The sequence below is a fragment of the Schistocerca nitens genome, chromosome 2, assembly GCF_023898315.1.
Source record: "Schistocerca nitens isolate TAMUIC-IGC-003100 chromosome 2, iqSchNite1.1, whole genome shotgun sequence".
NCBI classification, from domain to species: domain Eukaryota; kingdom Metazoa; phylum Arthropoda; class Insecta; order Orthoptera; family Acrididae; genus Schistocerca; species Schistocerca nitens.
In genome coordinates, this window is record NC_064615.1 from 911,244,776 (window position 1) to 911,264,918 (window position 20,143).

Genomic DNA, 20,143 nt, shown 5'->3' on the forward strand with positions numbered 1-20,143 from the left:
TTTGTTCGATTCTCCGCTACACGAGCTCATGTGATTACATCTGCAAGCACCGAGATGGACGAAGTAGCTCAGATCACGACCGCCTATCGCACGCGATTGCTTTATTGTGTTAGCATTTGTAGAATTTTTACCAGTTGTAAGCAAATAGCTTTCTATAAATATTTTCTTCCTGTGTGTGACAGACTGCATTAAACAAAATATTGCCGCTACATTCCATTTTAGAGACATTCAGTACCAAGTTCAGAATTATTCTGACTGTAGAAATCTAATTTTTCTAATATTAGGCAAAGGGCATGATGAGTTGGAATAGTCGCCATCTTCTTTACTATTTTCACACCGCAGATACTAATGATACTTGGTAGAAATCTAGTCTAACATCAATTCCCGTACACATCTTTCAAATTACGAGTGTTTGTAGTTATTGGCACACAGAATTATTACCAATGTATAAAAACAAAAATTCATGACAATGCATTTTTTCTATGGGTTATTGGAGGATTAATTATACTGGCTGCTAGCAAGCATGTGAGTTAAAGTACTTGCTGCCAACTCATCCAGGAACCGAACGCTTCAATAACATAAATTTGCCTTGTTTTGACATTCTAAGTAGAGTTTGAATACGTAGATAATGAAAGAATAAACATGGGAATAAAACTTTTAATCTAACATAGGAGGTAAATACACCAAAATGTCAATTTAAACATGAGAGTTTTGATACAAATCATAGTGATAATGAATGCAAGTTCCACACACGTTTTCATTGGCTCTTTACAGGAATAATTAATGCCAACAGAAATAGAAACCATTTTTATTTTATATTTTGCGTTGTAACTTCTTCCTGTTGGTGAAAAAAGAAATCTGACTCGCTGTTTGTCTCCTCCATAATTTGCAGCCGGCCACAGTTGTCGAAGTTTCACTATTTCACCGCTGACGGCAGAATACGAAAGAGTGAGTCCCTAGAAGCACTAGAGACTCTGCTCGCACACAAACAGCCTCTCCACGTTGCACCTGACGTCGTTGATGGTTCCGTCGTTGTAAATAGCCCCACAGTCCTGGCCTTCTGGAGAATCGGGGAACAATACGTTATTAGGCTTACCTTTCTTCCAGTTTACGTGGCCACTCGATATCAAAGGTTGACCTGGTGCACAGGAAATAATAATTTCATTCATGTAAAATGTTAAAATTGAGCAGTCAGGAAAAAACTATTATGTCTGGTTATAACAACACAACTCTGTGGATGATCATGCAGTCTGTTTGAAAAAGAACTACCTAGTTTTAATGTATCCTAGAATCTGTACAAAGTGACATACTAGTCTGTGGTGTTTGATTCATCATCTCTCCAAGTTTGGCTCCACTGCAGTTGGCAGGCCTGCTTGTCCTTGACACGGCACCAGTGCTGTTTTTTTCCTCTGTTCCTCCAGTTCAGTCCAGGTTTGCGTGCAGTGCAGTGCAAAGCAACTCAGCAACAATGTGTACGTTGAGTCTACAATTCATCTCAGTGGAACAGTTAATCGTCATAACTGTAGAATTTGGGGGGGGGGGGGGGCAGAGCATCCACATCAAGTTATTCAGCATCAACGTGACTATCCCAAAGTTAATATCTGGTGCTGTTTGATGGAAGATCATGTGATTGGTCCTTTCATTTTTGTAGAAAAAACTGTGAACGGGGACGTTTACTGCGACATGTTGACAGAGAATGGTTCAAATGGTTCAAATGGCTCTGAGCACTATGGGACTTAACATCGGTGGTCATCAGTCCCCTAGAACTTAGAACTACTTAAACCTAACTAACCTAAGGACATCACACATCCATGCCCGAGGCAGGATTCGAACCTGCGACTGGAGCGGTCACGCGGTTCCAGACTGAAGCGCCTAGACCGCACGGCCACACCGGCCGGCTGACAGAGAATGTCTTTCCCTAAATGGACTATATTGAGGTGGAAAAGGGGCTTGTGTTTTCCCAACAAGATGGCACCTCACCTCATTACAGTAACCATGTGTGTGCAGCTATTGACACTTGCTTTCCAGGAAGGTGGATAGGCAGGCCTGGCCCCAATACCTCTTCCACCACAGAGCCCATACTTAACCCCACTGGATTTTTTCTTTTGCGTGCATACAAAAAATGTTGTGTATAGTGAAAAGATCAGAGACATCAATCATTTACAGGAAAGAAACGGCGGTTGGGACAGTTACACATGAAATTTGCTAAATACGTGGCGAGAAATGGAATATCCTCTCAACGTGTGCAGGGCAACAAATGGATCCCACGTTGAAGTCCACTAACATTAAAAAAAAAAAAAACTTGAAGGAATACTCTTTCATGATACGTACTCACTGACGTATTTTTTCATTAACTTCCCCATTAAAATTATACTTAAAACTAGAGAGTTCTTTTTCAAACATCCTGTAATGTTTTACGTGTTTTACGAAGTTTGTTTTATTAGTTCTGCTGAATATTATTCTTGTGAATATGTTGTCAACTTACAAAGGCCATTTGTTACTTAAGAAAGAGAATACGCATGGAATGTTGACATTTTGTAAGTAGACACGCTGGCCCAGTCAGGGAAAAGCTATTGTCAAAGAGTATAATAAAGTGTAAATGCGTTATCGTTGAACGTGCGAGCGCGCCAAGAAAGTAGCAGTTCGGAGTCACAAGGAGACCGTTGTTGTCGTTGGTTGTGTGTATTCGCCGGTGTGGCTATGCAAAAGTGCGGAGATAAAAAGTCTGTTTCCGAAGCGCAGAGCAGCGATAACTGAAATGGTTGTTTTGGCGGATGTTTAATATGGACAAGCTATGTGCATGGCATTTATTGAGCACAGTACAAATGCAGCAAGAGTAATTCACATAACGTCAAGAGTGGATCCTTGTTATTGGCTAATGTATGGCAAGAAGATCAGCCTTTGTCCTATTTTAGCGCTAAATGATGCCGCTCGACAATTCGACATCATAAAGTGAAGTAACATCTAGACTTTTTATAACTAAAATTGTAATAGGCTGGCCAGCATCGTCGGAAGTTTATTGCTTAAATAACATTGTTTTCGTGCATATTGTCATGTAAATAATTTTCATAAGTCGTTAGCCAAGTATTATCCATCGCATCCCTTTGTGCGAACTGAGATAATCATAAAATGAACTGAAAATCAAGTGAACATTAATTTATTAGATTATCGAAACGTAATTTTTCCAGCTTTTTGACAATTATGTAATAATGTAATCTTGGGCTGCAGTACGGATAATGTCACAATAGAATAATGCAAAAGCCAGTATTAATTGATTTGCTAAAAATAGAGGAATTTTCACAATAAAAAATTGGTAGCATGGACACTGAATTTCACTGTCAAAGCACAGTCTCTAATTTATAGCTTGTGGCATAATTTATAACTTTTATTACAAAGAAATATGAGAGTAACTGCTAGGTAAATGGCAGTCCTTACCAATGAGTAAATTCAAACAATATTTCTGCTTGCTACAATTACGACAGTGAGTATTATGGTGAGTAAAATTAAAATGTTCTGTCCACATCCAGTAAACAATCTTACTTTAATTGATCCTCGAAAATTAATATATGTTGTATGTGTTTGCAATTTGATTATTATTTGTCTACTGTGGCATGTGTGGTGTGAAGTATTCTAAATATTGCATTAGGTACTGTTCCTACGTCATGACACCAGTAACTGTTCTTACGTAAGATTCCTTACGAGTATAATTATTCTCGTTCTGGTGAGGAACTGGAGACCTTTGGTTATTTTTATTAATGACATACTTTGAGAACTTTTTCCCAAATTTTCCACTAACTATGCTAATTAAAAATTAGTTTACTCCATAAAAATATATAAAGTTAACCGAACTTTGTTTGTAATCGTAATTCCTAAAGTACCGAGCAGTGGCGATTCGGTTATAACTTCATCAACTTCAGTCGATGTTGCATTATTCTTTGGAGTAGATGCCTTTTCCCCACAGATGAAATGAAATGAAATGTCGTGCAGCTAGGAACTCTCGTCCGGGAGACCATTTGCCTGGTGCAAATCTCCGTCCCAGCCCGGAATCGAACCCAGGCCCCTTCGCATAACATTCCGTCGCACTGACCACTCAGCTACCGGGGCGGACAAAGTGTGGTAACGTGCAGCCGGATAGGTGAAATCCTCTGGATTCAGTATGCTGCCGCATGATAGCACAGTGTAGGTGTGAGTATTCTGATTGTACCAAAACTACAGTCAAGTGCTTTTCGTGGTGTAACAAATGGAATTTGACATTTTGATTTTGAACCTAAAAATACAGCCAGGACATTGTTGGTGTCCTAGTAATAAGTTATAGGGTCTTATGCTTGTCTGTATTTTCATAGCCATTCCTCCAACACCAACCTCATACAAAATCTTTGTCGGTCCATTATGGTCGGAGGACATTGGCTGGTATATAGTTCTCGATTCAAAAAACTTCATATATTTCGCTTTATTTTATTTTATATCTCAAATGCTACCAGTTTCGGCAGGTCAATATTGCCATCTTGAGGCCCCTGCATAACAAGGGGTATACCTGTGGTGATATAAGAGTGTATATTTGAAGTTTCATAATAGCTCTTAAACTTGAAAATAATGGAAATAATAACTTTAAATGAAATCTATGTGTACATCCAGCGCAAATATGCTAAAACATTTGTATATATTGTTAGTAGCATTAAACCAAACCTCTCTGTATATCTAGGACAATAGATTAAAACATGTGTACACATTTGTTATTCATAAAACTATTTTACATGACAGATTTACTATGGAGCATGTAAAATCATTAAAATGATCAGCACTAGACAGCATACATTCAAGAGCTCCATACAAACAAAACACTTCATTCTTTTAAATAATGATGAGGGACCTCCTTGTGTATATGAGACCCAATTATTCATTTAAAGTAAAATGTGACATAATAATATATGAATTACAATAGTTCGCATATTTACAGCCTAGGCAGTATCACAGATGGTAAGACAAGTAGTTATCACAGTATCAAAAATAACTTGATACAAAACTCAATGGTAATCAACATGTTAAGGGAAAATAGCATGCATAGCGAACACTACGAATAATTGCAATTATTTATTCTTTTATTTTATTTACCTTCTATTCCTATCCGTCTCCACGTACCTTATCGCTACATGACTTGTTAGTCTTAGTATTTAGATGGTTTTTCATCTATAGATAGGTCGTGTTAGGAATGCTTTATCCTCCCAGTGACTCGTCCTGCTTAAGCAGGATTGGCTTTCTTAGTTATTTAGTTCACTGTGGTAATGCCAACCTGTTCTGAGCTATAAATTAAACCAATCATATCTTTTACTGCGAGTTACTGTAAAACTTAGGCCACCAGTTATTTGTCAATATCCGTAGTGTTCGCTATGCATTCTATTTTCACATTTAGTAATCAGATTTGTTCTGAATCACCTAAATTAAGTCGACTACAGTCACTTACCATTGCCTGTTAATGTTCACCTTATACTCTCTTTTCAAAAAGCTACCCATTTCACCCAACTGCTCCTTCACGTCCTTTGCTGTGTGTGAGATAATGACAGTAACATTGGGAAAGGTCAGAACTGTAATTCCCTCTCCAAATATTTCCTTAGTTGTGACATAATAATATATGAATTACAATAGTTCGCATATTTACAGCCTAGGCAGTATCACAGATGGTAAGACAAGTAGTTATCACAGTATCAAAAATAACTTGACACAAAACTCAATGGTAATCAACATGTTAAGGGAAAATAGCATGCATAGCGAACACTACGAATAATTGCAATTATTTATTCTTTTATTTTATTTACCTTCTATTCCCATCCGTCTCCACGTACCTTATCGCTACATAACTTGTTAGTCTTAGTATTTAGATGGTTTTTCATCTATAGATAGGTCGTGTTAGGAATGCTTTATCCAGCCAGTGACATCTTCATGGACTCGCCCTGCTTAAGCAGGATTGGCTTTCTTAGTTATTTAGTTCACTGTGGTAATGCCAACCTGTTCTGAGCTATAAATTAAACCAATCGTATCTTTTACTGCGAGTTACTGTAAAACTTAGGCCACCAGTTATTTGTCAATATCCGTAGTGTTCGCTATGCATGCTATTTTCACATTTAGTAATCAGATTTGTTCTGAATCACCTAAATTAAGTCGACTACAGTCACTTACCACAGCCTGTTAATGTTCACCTTATACTCTCTTTTCAAAAAGCTACCCATTTCACCCAACTGCTCCTTCACGTCCTTTGCTGTGTGTGAGATAATGACAGTAACATTGGGAAAGGTCAGAACTGTAATTCCCTCTCCAAATATTTCCTTAGTTGCCCTTATTGCTTGCTCAAAGTGCATGTTGTATACCATTAGGGAAAGGCTATAACCCGGACTCACTCCTTTTCCACCGTTGATGAGGTTGATGACCTTCGACTCTTATAACGGCAGTCTGATTTGTGTGCAAGTTGCAAACAACCTGTTATCATTGGTGCCTTCAGAATTTCAAAGAATGTATTTCCATCAACAGTGTCAAAAGCTGTCTCTAAATCTACAAACGCTGTAATCGTCATCTCCCTGACGTGCGTTAAGCCCAGTATTTTTTTTCATTTTTATGTCAATATGCTGCAAGTGTTAAACAGCAGAAATGTATTACGGACGAATGTAGCGTTTTTTCAGTGTCCTCTCTAACCAGTCAAAAGCCAAGGCAAGACAGGCCAGTATCCCGTGTCGCAATCAAAACGATAAAGAGGCAGAAAGCCGACATTGTGGAAAGCAGAACAAAACCGCAAAAAATTGCCTCACTTTGCGCTAGTGAGACGCCGAAGTTGTAAACTCAGTAGCATGACCTCAGCAAGGAGAAGATTCATTCATTCTAACAGCACAGTTTGATTTAGCAAGAAAAAGTGGTGTCACAAGAACGCTGATATGGTGGAAAGGAAACAATCAGAAGCCCAGAAAGCCATTCTTGTGAAATAGAGGGATGGTCAAGACTAGTGGTGAACTCAGAAAAGTAGTCCACATTTGGTCATCGCAAGGCATATTGTCATTGCCTCATACGAGCAGTAATACACAGGCTTCCAAGACTTGGCATCTTTTCGTTGTAGTATACCAGCTACTAGGCCGAGCCTGTGATATGCTGCTAGCATTCGCCAAGATGGCTTCGGTCTTCGAAACTGCTACCTATCTGGTCTGCTGCTCTCATTATGTTAATTGAGGCTGACGAGGGGAGAAAGGAAAGGGAAGGGAAGGAACTAATGATATCAGCTGCATCGAAACAGACACCAAGCACTCATATAATTGATTCACATCGATGGGCAATGAATCCACCAACTTCAGTGCAGGTGCACAATTACGTTCGATTTCCTGTGGGAATCTCGAAGTAGTGAGCATGGAGGACGTGGATGGGGACTGCGAATACCTGGTGCTGGTTGAGAATGAGGGTCTGCTGGGGAGCGAGGCGACTCTGACCAATACATTAAATACTAAGTCCGGATGGTGCAGTGGTTAACGCAACTGACAACTAAGGAGAAGGTTCAGGGTTCGAGTCACGTCATGGCACAGATTTTCACTTATCGCTGCTGATTCCGCATGATGTCCCGAGGCAGCTGATACCATTAGTTCCTTCCCTTTCTCTTCCTTTCTCACCGCTCCAGCCTCAATTTGCATAACATGTATCACAGCTGCAGATTCCGTGTGATGTCTGTTCTCTCAGAAATCTAGGAAAGAACAGACACTACACATTCATACTCCTCTCGCACTCACTCGCTGTGAGTTGTCGAACTCACAACCACTGATGAGAGGACTAGGAGAATTCTGCCTCAAGCCTCTAGAGCCAAAATGTTTGTGTTTGGCACACAGACCATTTGTCGCATTACATGGAGATGAATGAGATAGATGTAACAGTGAAAAATTGAAGAACGGAAATGCAACGGTGACAGACAATATGAATGCCGAATTGCTTAAATACGGAGGTCTTTCACTAAAGGAGCGCATGCTTCCTCTCATTAACCTGCGTTGGACAGCGGTTAAGGTACCGTAGGAGTAGAATATGGCCAAAACATTCTCGATATTCAAGAAAGACAACAGAAGCGACGGAAATAATTACAGAGGAACTGCATTTGTTAATACAGGCTATAGAATCTGTATCAGTATCATAAATAATTAACTGTACCATGCTGGTGATACAGTTTTAGTAGAAAAAGAAAATGGTTCTAGGAAAGGACGATCCTGCACTGATGGTATTTTTATTAAAGAACAATGTGTAGAGAAAAGGAAAAAAATTAGCTTACAGATACCACATAGCCTTTATGGATTATTCAAAAGCTGTGGCAGATTATGGAAACAAGAGTCTTCCCATCTAATTACAGCTGCCAAAGCTTTTTACAAAGATGTTAAAATTATAATCGAAAATGAAGATAACTTGTCTCTATAGTTATCAACAACACAGGGAATTATACAAGGATGTAGACTGTGTCCAATTCTTCTAAACTTCTGCATGGACGATCTGGTCAGAGCTTGGAAACAAAGCATAACCTACGGCATTAAAATCAACGGAGAGAAATATTTTAATATCCTAACGGATGAACAACGTCCGAATGGTTCAAATGGTTCAAATGGCTCTGAGCACTATGGGACTTAACATCTGAGGTCATCAGTCCCCTAGAACGTAGAACTACTTAAACCTAGCTAACCTAAGGACATCACACACACCCATGCTCGAGGCAGGATTCGAACCTGTGACTGTAGCGGTCACGCGGTTCCGAACTGGAGCGCCTAGAACAGCTCGTCCACCGAGCGCGGCCCAACGTCCGAATACTGCGACATGAAGGAAGTGGCCGACCTAGAGATACTCCATAACTAGCGGATCGACAATCATCAGGGAAATACTCATAGCCCACGATTTATCATTATTACCGATCCAACGTGCAACAGATGCTTGAGTGACCACAGTGGCCGTTAGTAGGTAGCTCACAGAAACGGGGCTGAGATCATGGCGCCCCTTGCACCACTTCTTTGCACCAACATCCCGATTACAGTGGTATTGGACAAATTTTGCCTGGAATCTCACTGACTGGCGTAGTACTGTCTTCGATGAAGAGTTCCACTTCGAACTGAGCCCCAATGACCAGCGAAGAAATTTCTGGAGACATCCCAGGTAGCGGTGGAACAAAACCTGACTCTCCCACCATACGATCCGAAATCAGGGGTTGTGGCCTGATGTGTCGTTTCATTTCATAGCAGGAGCCCTTTTGGTTCTCATCCACTGCATCTTTACAGCAGAGCGTTACGTCGACGACATTCTACGCTCCATTTTGTTATTCTTCATGGCAGGCCATCCTGGGATTACATTTCAGCAAGATAATGCCCAGATACACAGAGGTTCTACTGCTTGTGGTCGTGCTTGACAAACAATACATCGGACAGCAAGGCACCTCTCGCTAATTGAGGGAGTATAGATCGTAATGGGCGGTGTCATTCAGCCAGCTCGAGATTTTGACGACCTAACGCGCCGACTGGTCAGAATTCTTCACGATATCCCGCAGGAGGACATCCAACAACTCTGTCAATGAATGGAAAGCCGAATAACCGCTTGCATAAGGGCCAGGGATGGACCAACTCATTACCTGATACCGATTTCCGTCCCATTCACATAAATCCTTCGTTGTGCGTCACTTTTTTGTCTTAGCTTGTATATACGGTGTAGTCAGAAATAGTCTGAAAAGCTTTGTAAGAATGTTGGAGGGTAGATTGTGCTGAGAAATGATTGTTAAGGGGAAAAATTCGATCTGTTGCGGCGCTCCCGAGTTAATTATCATCGAAATTATCCAATCGCACGTGCGAATTCAAGCAGCCCGCCAGAGAAGGTGTTGCCAGGGGCCCTATTCTGTATCGTTCATATCGATCGGTGTAGTTGGTTTGATTCGATAGTGACGTCATTTTCGGTTCTTTATCGAAATATCCTATTCAGTAAGCTTCTGAAACCTGTTATCGAACGGTCGCCCTAACGATTTTATGACAATTGTACCGAGAGGTTTTGGATTTCGGTGTGGCCCTGTCGATTGGTGAGCTGTGGTTTATGAACATCTAGAATGTGTTATTTTAAACATATGTAGCGGTTTTAGCTTTGGATTTAGTGATTCTGTTACTAAAGAAACACGAGAGGACGCATCCAGTTGGAAAGTGAGTTCATAACAGACTATTTTCCATTGTTAGAAATATGGTTGGGTTAGGTTGTTACTGTGAATGATTACATCCAAAAAGAAAACGTTTTCGGTTAATATTCTCTCAAAATACGTGTTATTTTAGCGCAAATAAGAGTTTAAAGATCATTAAATAGCAAGATATTGGCTCTCCTTACGTATATTATATGAGTGTGAACTGACGTTACTTGTGACTCTGTGTACTTTTTCCCACAAATGGTTTAGTTAGTAACTATCGAAACGTGTTAACATTTTTCTTCAATATTACTTACAAGTAAGAGCGCACTTTCTCAGTAATGATTTCGTGATTTCTGTGTGTTTAAAATACGAAATATGAAATTGTTGGAGATGAAGTTGCTGTGAGTGAAACAACCGACAGTGACCTTTATATTTTTTCTTGTCAGAAATAATTCACCATTTTTTCCGAATATGTAGCGATTTCCGAGTATGCGGTTAGACAGGAATAATAAGAGCACAACTTAAATTACTGGGAATGTAACTAGCAGTAGTCATCTCCATAATCTTGCTTGTCACAAGTCTTTATCTGCGATCGAATCTTCAACAACAGTAAGCAGAGATGAAAGATCTCCGCCGTAATATTTTTAGACTGTATCACCATATACGAAACATTTTCATTCTTGAGATGCATGTTATAAACTTTGGTGAACTGCAGGAGGTCTCGAAAACCCGTTTTTTTCAATTTTGCCTTTAAGACCGAAATCGTTGACGTATCATATGGGGCTACTTAATTATTTGGATCTCTAGGAGCGAGTTATAACCACATTCTGTTTATCTTCTTATTCTTTGAAACTCTCAATCAATTTTTCGGGTGTTTTTATAGATGTATCAGTGCAATGTGGTACTACACACTATTCCTAACGCATTTTCCGAAAAGTAAAATCCAAAACACAATGTCAGTGTGAATGAGAATAAGATGACATAATGCGGAATATACGACAATGTGCAGAATATAGTCAAAAACACTAACGTTATTATACATGCATGGAAACATGCGGTCAGGGAAACTGTAAAAATTTCTATGCATTTCAGCTGAGAATCATTTTCGTCCGACATTTCCGCTGGTATTTTAGCAACACTTCGTACTACGAAAACCCAAGTTCGATACTGCGAAGAATAGTGCGCCTGTGTCGTCTGCTAGCCGCTTTGTGTTCGTGGCGCTGTGAGCGCTACAGTGCGCATGCGTGGATATGCGGCCGCTTGTTATTGATTGGCTTGCGTGACGCGAACCGACAACAGCGCTTCGGTTCTCTAGACCCGAACGGTATCGCTACGGAAATGCATACTGAATAAAGATGGGACTCTAATTCGAATACTAGACTGTTCAGTGCTCTTGAGTACCTAAACGATCGGCACAATGGCGGAAAAATACAGAATAGGCACCCAGATGTGTTCTTCGTTTGATTTCGTAAAACCGAACAACAGGGCCATACTGGAAATGGGACGGCAGCAAGGATAGAAAGTGAGCCAAAAGCTGAGCAGTCTCGTGCACTATCATCTGCGCCAGAGGTTCCCAACATGGGGGTAATTAACCCTGAGAGGTAAAACGAGAATTTCTGAGGGACAAATAAGAAGTGTTCAACTGAGTTTGGGCCATGAAACTAAATCCTTAAAAACCATGTCTGTTATTTATAATTCATGAGAGTGTAATAGTGATTACATAAGTTACTAAAAATCCCTTTTTCTAAATACTAGCATTAACATGTGACACAATGTGGTGGAGATTACAGCTTGTGAAACGAATTTATGAACAAAATTTTACTCACATAGTCCATTCACAACATACATAAATCTCACAATGCATTTCAGACAGTAAAATGTAAACTTATACGTCACAGCATAATATTAATATGTGAACAAGAAGATTAAAGTACCAATTTTAATATTAATGACACAAGCAGGACAATGTGATTTAAATAATTTGAAAGATACTGTGACACAGAAGCGTACAAAAAAAATTAAAAAATGTGTGTACATTCCTGTTAAGAGCGATAAAAGGAAGCAGATGGTTTCATATTCATAGCTCTGTCATGCATTAAAATGTCCAATACGTGAGCATCGAAAATTTAGGTACTACCAACTTCTGCCCTGCATACTGATCACGTGCTACTATAGAAATGATACCCGAAACGACGTTTCGTGAAATCGTATTCTAGGGACATTCATGTTCACATAGTTCATTTGCATTAACACACGCATACAGGGCAACAGCAACTAGGTTGATGGTGCTATCTGCAGTAGAAATCAGAATGTTGTGTTAACGAAGTCTGTAATTTACGTTGTATTTAGGCGTAGTTATTTTACTTACTTCTCTATATGTGTAGCTTTGCGGTCATTTGCCGCCTTTACCAGAAAATTTCGAGTAAGTTCCTGATATTTAATTTCTTTGTTTTGAACAACTATGACTTCCACGTTCACTTATTATATGGAAACTGCATTTATGCCTAGAAGGAGAAAGTTGAAAGGTTGGACTGAAAGATAAAGAGCCATAGAAATTTTTTGTGTAGATGAAGTAACAGGAATAACGTCGGCATTGATAATTATAATTCTTTTGTTATTTTCAAAGATACATTTAAATGTTCACCGAATGTAATTGTAAACAATTTTGACGGTTATAAATGTGGTTCGATGAATTTACAGTGCGGTATTTTGTACAGCGAAACAATTCACATCTGAGGTTACTTTAAGTGATACAATGGCATTCACATTGTGTTGTCGTAAGTTAAAAGTTAATTTGCCACGGTTGAAACAAATTTATTTTTCAACGCACTTTATCAAAGACTCACTTGAAATGCTCCAAAAGTTAAAGGCAAATAAAAGAATTATTTCAATATTCGTAACTACAATGCAGCATTTTTTATGGTCTGTTCTAAGCCTAAAAATGCAGAAGTAGTTTTACATGCAGTATATCACTTTCAAGATACGCAAAAATTATTTTATCATTGATCAGGTCCAGTGACTTCCAGTACGATCGTTCTCCATGTTATGGCCAGTTATATTATTTCAACATTGACACTCTTCACCCTTTCTTATTCTTTCTTCATAGCGTTCATGTAAGAACTAAAGTTTTGCATGCGTTCAGGTGAGAACTAAGAATTCGCGTATGGATAAATTTCAGTTTGTTAAGTAAAGATATTGAACGAACGTTACTTGACAAACACAATACGTCGAATTTCGACCAGAGGCGGTACTTTTTTTGGGGGGGAGGGGGGGGGGGGGTTCTCAGTCTTCTGACTGGTTTGATGCGGCCCGTCACGAATTCTTCTCCCGTGGCAGCCTCATCATATCAGAGTAGTGCTTGCATCCTACGTTCTCAATTATTTGCTGGATGTATTCCACTCTCTGCTTTCTTCTACAGTTTTATGCCCGCTACAGTTCCCTCTAGTACCATGGAATTCGTTCCCTGCTGTCTTAACAGTTGTCCTAACATCCTGTACCTTCTCCTTATCAGTGTTTTCCAGATGTTCCTTTCTTCTCCGTTTCTGTGCAGAACCTCCTCATTCCTTACCTTATCAGTCCACTTAATTTTCAACATTATCTGTAACACTCAGGATAAGAATGTCATCAGCAAGTATTATCATTGATATCATTTCACCTTGAATTTTAATTTCACTCCTGAACCTTTTCTTTATTTCCATCATTGCTTCTTCGACGTCTATATTGAACAGGTGAAAGACTACATCCCTGCCTTACATTGTTTTTAATCCGAGCACTTCGTTTGTGGTTTCGCACTCTTATTATTCCCTCTTGGCTCTTATACATATTGTATATTACCCATCTGTCCCTGTAGCTTAACCTTATTTCGGACATCTTGCACCATTTTACGTTGCCGAACGACAAATCCTATGAATTTGTCATGATTTTTCTTTAGTCTTGCTTCCATTATCAACCGCAACGTCAAAATTGCCTCTCCGCTGCCTTTACCTTTCCTAAAACCAAACTGATCGTCTTATAACACATCATCAGTTTACTTTTATATTCTTCTGAATATTACTCTCGAAAGTAACTTGGATGCATGAACTATTAAGCTGATTGTGTGATAATTCTTGCAGTTGTTGGCTCCTGCAGAAGTCGAAATTGTGTGGATGATAATTTTCTGAAAGTCAAACGGTATGTCGTGAGACATACATTTTACACACCGACGTGAATAGTCGGTTTGTTACCAATTCCCAGAATGGTTTTAGAAATTCTGATGAAATGTTAGATCCCTTCTGCCTTATTTGATCTAAAGTACTCCGAAGCTCTTTTTAATTCTGATTCTAATACTGGATACCCTACCGCTTCTAAATCGACTAATCAATCTTCGGTGACTTGTGTTTCTGTATTCCTGAATTTCCTTGAACATTTTTGTACTTCCTTCTATCCTACTTTAACTGGAGTACGTCTGTTAGCCATGGTTCCTTCATAGTTATCATCTTTGCACCTTTGTTTTTCTGTCTAAGGCGATACAAGTATACTAAAATATCTCATTAAAATGCCTTGTCTGAGTTGTATACAGTTCCCGCAATAGACCAGAAATTGCTTCATTATTTACTTCACAACATAAATCAAAATAATTGACACTGCAACGCAACAGTAACTATATAATGGCTACTCACTGCTGTAGGGCCTGCACTGTATTACTATTATTTCTTTCCTTTCTCAGACGTTATGTCTGGTTCAAAATGCAAAGTGACGCGGACCTTGATCAAGCGTGACTTCCTTTTAATTGTACGGTATATGTTACATTGCACTTAGGAACTTTCGGGTAATTGAAGATGTAAAAATAATTACAGATTTCTATAGTTGTATATATATATACGTTTGGATGTAGCTGTATTGCGTTGATGTACTGGTGGATATTGTGTGGTATGACTCCTGTAGTTGATAGTATAATTGGTAAAATGTCAACTTTATCCTGATGCCACATTTCCTTGACTTCCTCAGCCAGTTGGATGTATTTTTCAATTTTTTCTCCTGTTTTCTTCTGTATATTTGTTGTATTGGGTATGGATATTTCGATTAGTTGTGTTAATTTCATCTTTTTATTGTTATGTGGTGTTTTTTTATCTGTTATAATGGTTCTGTTCCAGTATAATTTGTATTCATCACTCTCCAGTACATTTTGTGGTGCATACTTGTATGTGGGAACGTGTTGTTTTATTAGTTTATGTTGTATGGCAAGTTGTTGATGTATTATTTTTGAGACATTGTCATGTCTTCTGGTGTATTCCGTATTTGCTAGTATTGTACATCCACTTGTGATGTGATCTACTGTTTCCATTTGTTGTTTGCAAAGTCTGCATTTATCTCTTGTGGTATTGGGATCTTTAATAATATGCTTGCTATAATAACTGGTGTTTATTGTTTGATCCTGTATTGCAATCATGAATCCTTCCATCTCACTGTATATATTGCCTTTTCTTAGCCATGTGTTGGATGCGTCTTGATCGATGTGTGGCTGTGTTAGATGATACAGGTGCTTGCCATGTAGTGTTTTCTTCCTCCAATTTACTTTCTTTGTATCTGTTGATGTTATGTGATCTGAAGGGTTGTAGAAGTGGTTATGAAATTGCAATGGTGTAGCCGATGTATTCATATGAGTGATTGCTTTGTGTATTTTGTTAGTTTCTGCTCGTTCTATAAAGAATTTTTTTTAATTGTCCACCTGTCCATAATGTAGCGTTTTTATGTCGATAAATCCCCTTCCTCCTTCCTTTCTACTTAATGTGAATCTTTCTGTTGCTGAATGTATGTGATGTATTCTATATTTGTGGCATTGTGATCTTGTAAGTGTATTGAGTGCTTCTAGTTCTTTGTTACTCCATTTCACCACTTCAAATGAATAGTTCAATATTGGTATAGCATAAGTATTTATAGCTTTTGTCTTGTTTCTTGCTGTCAATTCTGTTTTCAGTATTTTTGTTAGTCTTTTTCTATATTTTTCTTTTAGTTCTTCTTTAATATTTGTATTATCTATTCCTATTTTTTGCCTGTATCGTAAATATCTATAGGCATCTGTTTTTTCCATCGGTTCTATGCACTCGCTGTGGTTATCCAATAAGTAATCTTCTTGTTTAGTGTGTTTTCCCTTGACTATGCTATTTTTCTTACATTTGTCTGTTCCAAAAGCCATATTTATATCATTGCTGAATACTTCTCTTATCTTTAGTAATTGGTTGAGTTGTTGATTTGTTGCTGCCAGTAGTTTTAGATCATCCATGTATAGCAAATGTGTGATTTTGTGTTGGTGTGTTCCAGTAATATTATATCCATAGTTTGTATTATTTAGCATGTTTGATAGCGGGTTCAGAGCAAGGCAGAACCAGAAAGGACTTAATGAGTCTCCTTGATATATTCCACGCTTAATCTATATTGGCTGTGATGTGATATTATTTGAATTTGTTTGGATATTAAGTGTGGTTTTCCAATTTTTCATTACTATGTTTAGGAACTGTATCAGTTTAGAATCTACTTTGTATATTTCCAATATCTGCAGTATCCATGAGTGGGGTACACTATCAAAAGCTTTTTGGTAATCGATGTATGCATAGTGTAGCGACCTTTGTTTAGTTTTAGCTTGATATGTCACCTCTGCACCTATTATCAGTTGCTCTTTACATCCTCGTGCTCCTTTGCAGCAGCCCTTTTGTTCTTCATTTATAATTTTGTTCTGTGTTGTATGTGTCATTAATTTCTGTGTAATGACTGAAGTTAATATTTTGTATATTGTTGGTAGGCATGTTATGGGGCGATATTTAGCTGGGTTCGCTGTGTCTGCTTGATCTTTAGGTTTCAGATAAGTTATTCCATGTGTAAGTGTATCAGGGAATGTGTATGGGTCTGCAATGTAACTGTTAAATAATTTAGTTAGAAGTGAATGTGTTGAGGTGAACTTCTTTAGCCAGAAATTTGCTATTTTATCTTTTCCAGGGGCTTTCCTATTGTGTGTAGAATTAATTGCTTGGGTGACTTCATGTTGCAAGGTTATCACTGCAGGCGTTTGTGGTATCATCTTGTATGTGTCTGTTTCTGTTTGTATCCACCATACATGTCTGTTCTGTTGTACTGGGTTTGACCATATGTTGCCCCAGAAGTGTTCCATGTCTGTTATGTTTGGTGGATTGTCTATTTTAATGTTTGTGTTATCTATTGTCTGATATAATTTCTTTTGGTTTGTGTTGAATGTTTGGTTTAGTTTCCTTCTATTTTCACTTTTTTGTCTCTTCTAAGTCGTTTGGCCAAAGCTTGTAATTTCTGCTTCTTTTCATCTAATTGTTCTATCGCTTCTTGTTGTGAGATTTTACCTAACCTTTTTGCGTTTTTTGTCTGATATTTCATTTCTTATAAATTGTTTTAGCTGTCCAATGTCTTTTCTCAGTTTTTCTATTCTGATCTGTAGCCTGTGTCGCCATGCTGGTTTTGTGGGTTTCTTCTGTGTGTTGGTTGGTTCTGATCTCTGCCTAGTGTGTATATTTAGTGTAGTGAGTGCTCCTATATAAACCAGTAGTTGTAACTCTTCCATAGTTGTATTTTCATTTATTTTGTTGTGTATGATTGTGTTGATAGTTGTTATTGTTGTTTCGACTTGTGGGTTATTTGGGGGTCTATGCAAGAATGGTCTAATGTCTGTATTTGTGTCTTTGTATTCTATTTATGTCAGCTGAAAGTTTTCTTCTGTATCTAACATGTGTGTCACTTCGTGTTCTATTTGTGCTTGTTCTGGTGGCTGTCTTAAGATTTCGTTTTCCTCTTATTCTTTAATTGATGCGTGTTGTTCTTTGTTTGTTTGCTCTGGGATGTTTGAGTCCATTACTGTATTTTCTTCTTCTTATGATTGCACATTATTTTGTTCCAGTATTTGTTGTACTTGTTGTTTGATGTTTTCTAATTCTGACTGGGGTATCCTGTTATTTTTTATTATTACACGGATCTGATCAGCTAGTCGTTGTTCTGTTAAAATTTTTAATTCTGGGTATCTGGTAATAAATGTTGTGTATACTTGTGATCTGTATCCAGCTGTGTTGGTTCCTAAGTTTGCTGCTTGGTAATAACAAAACATGAGGTGTCAGTTAACTTCATCTGAACATCTCATCCTCTGTCTTTGTTTTCCTTCTAGAGTGGTTGCAGGAAGCATATCCATCAAAACACCTCTATCTGGATTTAAATCATTTTCCGTGTGGCTAGCAATGTCGTTACCATTGTGGATGGGCTTAGGGTTCAAGCGTCGTCCCCAACCACGACAGCACTTGTCCGAGGCTTCATTAGTTCTGTCCTGAACCAACTGATCACACTAAAAGTTGGGTTAGCCCTATTAGTGGTTTGATCCTTTCGTCGCCTGGCAGAGGACTATTCTTTTCCCGGCCCTCCACGGGGTTTATTATTATTATTATTATTATTATTAGCGACACTCCCAGTCTGAAATTGCCCAATTTCTGCCAATTCAGAAGTAAGGAGTCCAGCGATCAAGTGATTTTCAAGGAAGAAGTTCAGTGCACATATTTTAAATTGGTTTATTTTAAATCGGGACGGGTGGTGGCTGAAGCAAGAGTCAGTAGAGAGAGAAGGGATTGTTAACTTCCTTTTCCGAGATGGATTTGTAGGTAACAATCGCTATGCACTGAAAACTATTTCATCAATCTTTCAAAAAGCGATATTAGATACTGTATAAGAAGTACCAACTGTCTCTTTCACTCATTAGTTCATAATATAATGAAATATCAACAAACACTAAATATCATTTATCCTTCATCGTTTGTAATTGAACTGTTCAAAGTAAGATTAGTTAGTGCTAATGTTCATGGTTGATAGTGGTGATGGTATGGTAGGGAGATGGATGTACTAGCTAATATCTGACTGCACTAAGAGCTAACGGTTGAGAAAAATTGGGGAACACTGATATACGCAATCAGAACAACTGACATTAATTTTATCTGGCAGGCGGCTTGAATTTGCTCGTAAAATGGCCTTCTTGGCTGACTTCAATGCCAACTCGGAAACGGCGCAACGCATCGAATTTTTTTCTTAACAATACCGTGCAACACCCAAACGCGCTTTCTGTACTGTTTCTGCCCATCCTGTCTGATCAAAGAGAAAATTAGAAGTCCTGATGTTTGGATGCTTCCTCAGGCTGTAAGAACCACAACTGAAGCCATCAACAGGACGTCAACCCCTAATAATCACTCCTGCTGTGTTCGCCATACGCTTAGCTACTCCAAGTATTATTAGCGGAAGAAATAATGCTGTGGAAAGGGAGAGTAGAAATTTGCTCAAATATTGGCCCTACTTTGGAAACTGCGTACGAAAAACTGACTAATGTCTTGTGTGAGTTTCGCTTTTCTTCACTTTAGAGTACTGACATACGAATCTTTCCAACCAGCCTCAATTTGTCACTTACATAGGAGTAATACTCACCCAAGACCGTGAGGTATTCTCCTTCCTTGAACATATCGTGGAAACCGATGAAAGCATCGAATTTTTCTGTCGAGTGAGCTCTCATCACTTCCCGTATAGCATTTTCTTCCGCTTTAGAGTTCACGATGGCGAGGTGCGCTCCTTCCTTTGCGCATGCTCTCCGAGCATTTTCCCAGTTCGTTTTGGCAGTGTGCAGCTTGTAGTATCCAACATCTGGAAAGAATTTGTAGTCGGCACCAACACGGGCAGGTGGTTCTGTCCGTGATATACCAAATGATACATCAGGTCCATGAAACAACAGCGAAAATAAAGTTAAACATACATATATATAGGTCAACAACAGGCTAGAACAGTAACAGTGTCCAGTCTTGTAGGTAGGCCAGAGAATGCTGCTATCGAATAACTCTGGGATGTGGCTAATTAAATTAATATACAGTGTGATCAGAAACTGTCTGAAAAGCTTTTAAGGATGTTGCAGGGTAGGTTTCGCTGAGAAATAATTGTTAATCAAATGTTTCTATACGTTTTGCTGGTAAT

The 20,143-nt window shown here is 38.6% G+C and overlaps 1 protein-coding gene across 1 annotated transcript in view; it reads right to left on the reverse strand.

Moving 5' to 3' along the window:
- Positions 1 to 643: 643 nt before the first annotated feature.
- Positions 644 to 20,143, reverse strand: part of LOC126237223 (hemolymph lipopolysaccharide-binding protein-like) — a 38,655-nt gene continuing 19,155 nt past the window's right edge. Inside the window, exons 4-5 of the mRNA XM_049947110.1 lie at positions 19,607 to 19,861; positions 644 to 1,138 (exon numbers count right to left, since the gene is read on the reverse strand). Of these exons, the coding sequence (XP_049803067.1) occupies positions 966 to 1,138; positions 19,607 to 19,861 (428 nt within the window). The 3' untranslated portion in view covers positions 644 to 965. The remainder of the gene's footprint in view (positions 1,139 to 19,606; positions 19,862 to 20,143) is intronic.